This window comes from Bufo gargarizans, chromosome 4 (assembly GCF_014858855.1).
Source record: "Bufo gargarizans isolate SCDJY-AF-19 chromosome 4, ASM1485885v1, whole genome shotgun sequence".
NCBI classification, from domain to species: Eukaryota; Metazoa; Chordata; class Amphibia; order Anura; family Bufonidae; genus Bufo; species Bufo gargarizans.
In genome coordinates this window covers 132,465,508-132,471,507 of record NC_058083.1, presented here as the reverse complement: position 1 = coordinate 132,471,507, position 6,000 = coordinate 132,465,508, and the positions used below count along the sequence as shown (strand labels likewise).

Genomic DNA, 6,000 nt, shown 5'->3' with positions numbered 1-6,000 from the left:
GTCTGTGTAGCAGCTGTAAGGCCTGTATGGTCCCATCAGAATTGGCTTATGATTTGGTAGCCAAAAGCAGGAGTGGGTAGAAAACACAGAAGACATGCAAATATTCCATTCATGTGTCGAGGGCCGTATGCAAATGAGCTTTTGAAGGTGCCCAGGGGCGGTGTTACTGGGTGATGTGCCCAGAAAAACACACCTCTTTCAGCCCTCTGGCCCGTCCTTCTGTCCTGTTATTACCGCCTCCTCTGCCTCCAGCCGGGGGACGTCACGAGCGGCAAGAGAAGAAGTCAGGCTGGGAACTGGCCCACACCTACGCACTGCTCTGCCCTGCCCATTATGGGCAGAGGAACAGCTTTTCATATTGCGAATGCCCCGGCCAACTAAACACAGCTGGCCCGCCGTCCTCTGGTGCTGCTCGTGACTTTCGCCGGCTGGAGGCGGAGGAGGTAATACGACAGAAGGGCGGGCCAGAGGGCGGAAAGAGGTGTGTTTTTCTGGGCACATGGCCCAGTAACGCCGCCCCTGGGCACCTTCAGAAGCTTATTTGCATACGTTTAAAAAGTGTTTTTTTTCATGATCTGGATGAGAGACACAGAAAACAGTACAAAGGTACCATTGTAATGAGGGTCAAAGAGTCTATAACCTGATTTGAGCAGTCTAAAATGCGGTAAAAGACTCCCTTTAAATATACTAAGTTGGAATAACCTCGGCATCATCTGGATATCATTATAAATGTACAGCTAACAGCTGGTATATATTATAAATCTTTAATGGACTATGCTGGTAAAACCTGGGTACCTCCTTTATATAATGATATATGTACAGTTGGTATAACCTGGGTATCTCCTGTATATAAATATATCTACAGCAGGTATAAGTTATACATCTTCTTGTATATAGTGATATGGAGCATGCTGGTATAACCTGGGTATCTCATGTATATAATTATATATGTAGAGCCGGTATAAGTTATACACTGTATACAAGAAGATGTATAACTTATACCAGCTGTACATATATAATTATATACAGGAGATACCCAGGTTATACCAGCATGGTCCATATCACTATATACAAGAAAATGTATAACTTATTCCAGCTGAACATATATAATTATATACAAGAGTATATACAAGAGATACCCAGGTTATACCAGCATGCTCCGTATCACTATATACAAGAAGATGTATAACTTATTGTATAACTTATTCCAACTGTACATATATATTTATATTCAGGGGATACCCGGGTTATACCAGCATGGTCCATTGAAGATTTATAACTTATACACCTACTTGTATATAGTGATATGGACCATGCTGGTATAACCTGGGTATCTCCTGTATATAATTATATATGCACAGCTGATATAAGTTGATTATTCTTAGTTCTGACCCACTTGGATGGGATAATGGTCTACTGTAGTGTTTCCCTACCAGGATGCCTCCAGCTATTGCATGTCAGTTGAGATGATATTGAAGATAAGTCAACCCATTTAAGGACAGTTGGATTGCTGGTCAAAACCCAACGACTGGATGACACTGGCAGCTATGGCCTTTTGCTGCAACTGCTATAACTGTAAGGGATGTTTCACACGAGCGGATGCCGTGCGTGACATCCGCTCCGTGAAAGAGTGCCAAGACCCGATGCAGACTGCAGAGGCACGGAGCATTAACATGACTGCATTCGCTCGTGTGAAACAGCCCTAAGTGTAAAAAAGCAGTAGTATCAAGCCGCAATTTCACACCAGAATCAAGTAGGAATGGATTTACTTATGTAAAAAAGAATGTGAACACCCCAAAATCTGTAGTATCAGACCGCAATTTCACCCCAATTGCACAATTAAGGGTTAACGGAATGAATTATATATAAAAGAACGTGAACACCCTAAAATCTGTAGTATCAGGCCGCTGCAAAATCCTATGGGAAATCCACATGTACCATGTGTAGATTTTCTTGTGGATTTAAGGCCATTTCTGCAGCGGATGTATATCTGATGTCTGTGAACATAAAGTTAGTTTAAGGGGTATTCCGGATGGTTAAAGTTATCCCCTATCCATGGGATAAGGGATAACTATCAGATAGGTGGGGGTCCTACTGCTTGGACCCCCACCGATCATGAGAACGGGGGTCCCGTACTCCCTGCAGACCCCTAGAAAGAACAGAGCGCCTGGTCGCACAGGCGGGTGGGTGCTCCATTCATTTCTATGGGAGTTCCGGAGATATAGGACAGCATCCAAAACCACTCATCAAACTGTCATGACATTGCTATCTATACAGCAAGAAAGAGCAGAGAATTAGCAGAGACGCAAAGTTCGTGCAAAGTTCATTTATTTCAGTAATGCAACTTAAAAGGAGAAACTAACACATGAGACTCATCACATGCAAAGCGAGATATTTCAAGCCTTTATTTGTTATAATTTGGACTATGGCTTACAGCTTATGAAACCCCAACGTTTCAATTTTGAGGTACCCTTTGCTGAGGGTGTATGGATTAATTAGCTGACTAGAGTGTGACACTTTGAGCCTAGAATATTGAATATTTTCACAAAATTCTAATTCCTTTTAATTTGCATTACTGAAATAAATGGACTTCTGCACGATATTCTAATTTTTCGATTTTCACCTGTATGTATGTATAAAATATATATATATATATTCTCTTTTGCCAACTGTATTTATTATTTTTTATTTTATACATAGAGTAGATGATTTTCCAAATGTTTTCTCTATAATATAGGAAATATTGCCACCTACTGGAATAACATGCACAGAAATCTATACTGCAAAATTATAACTATATGAACAGGGAGAAAAGTGATTGTGGAAGATTTAATATTATCGCCCAGAAGTTAGACATTAAAACTAGAAGTGAAAATCAGAAACTGTACCGTATTTATCACCATGGTGCACACTGTATAGCTTTAAAAGAAGTCTAAACATGTAATGTATTAGAAACATAATGCTACATTAATGCACACATTTTATTTGATGGTTTATTGAGCAGATCATTCATCAGCTAACTGTTGATCAGTTGTAGAGGGAATAATGTACATTTCCACCTCTGGTCAGCATGCACATAGTTGTACCCAGTATGTAGGTAGCAAATGTTTGTTGTACACAGCGATGCGTAAGTTAGGATTTGCAGGGCAGCAAAGACTACAACAAGGCATCCAGATGATGTGGAATAAGGAGCAAGCTGCTGAACAATGACAGGCCATACTTAGCAGTTGTCTGTATGCAAAACCTAAATCAGTTGCTGGTGAGACATTCCCCAGTGTGTATGAATGGAGCTTGTAATGCTGATTATAATACTCAACTGGGGTCCACATACCAGACATGAGTGAGTTATGTGCAAGTCAATCGCCCTGAATACTTATTGGTGTGAAGGAATACATTTCAGGGCCACTGCTATTATAGGTAGCACCGGTTTAATTTTCTAATAACATGTCAGAGGACTGCAATGGTGGGGAATGTTGACAGTGGTGCTCATTTCCATGTCTACATAGCTCTGATTACAGAGGAGACACGGGATTGCTCCTTCAGGCTCCTTGGGATCTACAGGATCCCAGCTTGCATATACCCCACTGATGTTATCTTGTGATATCTATAATAATATAGATCACAGTTAAAATATAAAAATGTATGTATGTGTCTGTGTATATATATATATATATATATATATATATATAGTTTTATCGGCTGCCCGCTACAGTCGTCCATGTTGTCTTCCAAATCTGTCTTCGCTCGCCATTGCCACCATTGCCATTTAGAAACTCTGTTAAGGGGAAAACATAGCAAATTATCAGTAAGGTTAGATGAAGTTAGGCTAAAAGGGAATGAATAAATGCTGGACTATGTTTATACGTGGCAAATTCTGCACCATAAATCTGCAGCAACGTACAGTGCAATGCAAGTGAGTTGTCTCTCAAAACCTCATTCCCATGCTGAGAAATATAATCTAGGAGGAATTTCAAATTGCCCGAGTGCTCTATTCTACCACGAATATGCTTTAGATTTCACAGTGGATTTGACTGTTGGCATTACGTGGCAAAATCTTCTAAAACATTTCTGACAAAATCCATGCATGTAAAGTCAATTCCGCAGTGGTAAATGTGGCTTGTCTTATAAAACAAATATTTCCTTCACTGTTCGGACTTTGACATTGACCGGCCACAATATCTTGAGCTACAAACATTTGCTAAGCAACAAATATGAAAATACAAAATACTATTCTTAGTTAGTACACAATCGTACAAGAAAGAGATAACAAAAGCTGAAAGCTTACTTAAAAATAAAAATAAAACACGCAGGGAGGATTTATTGCTACTGATTTTGTCTCTATTTCACATCAGAATATTCGCAGATTTATATTTTTTTTGTGGCTTTTGCTGCAGACTTGCCATGGATTTCACCGCCTGTATTACAAAGGGTGAAATCTGCAGAGAAAATTAGCATCATAAACTGACATACTGAAGATTTAACATTTCACAGCTTGTAGATGAGATTTCTTAAAATGCAGTAAAATACTTTGGATTTTCAGCATGCAAATCTGCGATGGGAAAATTGCAAGGTATACAGTGGGGAAAAGAAGTATTTGAAACACTGCCGATTTTGCACGTTTTCCCACCTACAAAGAATGGAGAGGTCTGTCATTTTTAGCATAGGTATACCTTAACTGTGAGAGACAGAATAAAAAAATTTAAAAAAAATTAAAATCACATTGTATTATTTGATACAATAGAAAAACAGAACTTAATATTTGGTACAGAAACCTTTGTTTGCAATTTCAGAGGTCAGATGTTTCCTGTAGTTCTTGCACACACTGCAGCAGGGATTTTGGTTCACTCCTCTATACAGATCTTCTCCAGATCTTTGAGGTTTTGGGGCTGTCACTGGGCTAAATTGAGTTTTGGCTCCCTCCAAAAATTTTTGATTGGGTTCAGGTACGGAGACTGGCTAGGCAACTCCAGGACCTTGAAATGCTTCTTATGGAGCCATTTCTTAGTTGCCCTTGCTGTGTGTTTCCAGTCATTGTCATGCTGGAATACCCAGCCACGACCCATCCAGTGCTTTTACTGAGGGAAGGAGATTTCTGGCCATGATCTTGCCATACATGGCCCCACCCATCCTCCCTCAATACGGTGCAGTCGTCCTGTCCCCTTTGCAGAAAAGCACCCCCAAAGTATGATGTTTCCACCCCCATGCTTCATGGTTGGGATGGTGTTCTTAGGTTGCATTCATCCTTCTTCTTCATCCAAACACGGTGAGTGGAGTTGATACCAAAAAGTTTTATTTTGGTCTCATCTGACCACATGACCTTCTCCCAGGCCTCCTCTGGATCATCCAGATGGTCATTGGTGAGCTCCAAACGGGCCTGGATATGTGCTGGCATGAGCAGGGGGACCTTGCATGCCCTGCAGGATTTTAATCCATGACGTGTAATGTGGTACTAACAGTAATCTTAGGATCCACCTTTCATTTTTTAGATCTCCTTTGGGAAATGAAAGGTGGGATCCAATTGTTTGCTATAAGTAACCAAGTCAGTTTTCCTTTATCACCAGTTTTGCTAAATCTTCCACTCTAATAAAAAAAAAAATCGATTTAATATATTATTTGAATGATCATTTACCATTGTTATAAAAACTTCAATAAACAGTCGAAGTTTGCAAATAATTTTATGTTGTGTAGTTCTCTATAAATATTTACTATAAATAGAAATAACTATGGGGCAGAACACAGAATGGGGGGGGGGGGGGGGGGGCAAGTTCAAGAAACTGCCCCAGGCCTATGATGAACTTAATCCGCCCCTGGGTCCTGGCTCTCTTCAGGTCATTGACCAGGTTCTGTGATGTTTTGGGCTGATTTCATGACCTTTTTCAGAATCATCCTTACCCCACAAGGTGAGATCTTGTGTTTCTTACATTTGCTAATAATTGCACCAACAGTTCTTTCTTTCTCACCAAGCTGCTTGCCTATTGTCCTGTAGCACATCCCAGTCTT

General features: G+C 40.1%; 1 protein-coding gene across 1 annotated transcript in view; it reads right to left on the bottom strand.

The window, feature by feature from the left end:
* Positions 1-3,649: 3,649 nt before the first annotated feature.
* LOC122936074 (phospholipid scramblase 1-like) overlaps positions 3,650-6,000 on the bottom strand; it is a 42,002-nt gene continuing 39,651 nt past the window's right edge. Inside the window, exon 8 of the mRNA XM_044292073.1 lies at positions 3,650-3,775. Within this exon, the coding sequence (XP_044148008.1) occupies positions 3,767-3,775 (9 nt within the window). The 3' untranslated portion in view covers positions 3,650-3,766. The remainder of the gene's footprint in view (positions 3,776-6,000) is intronic.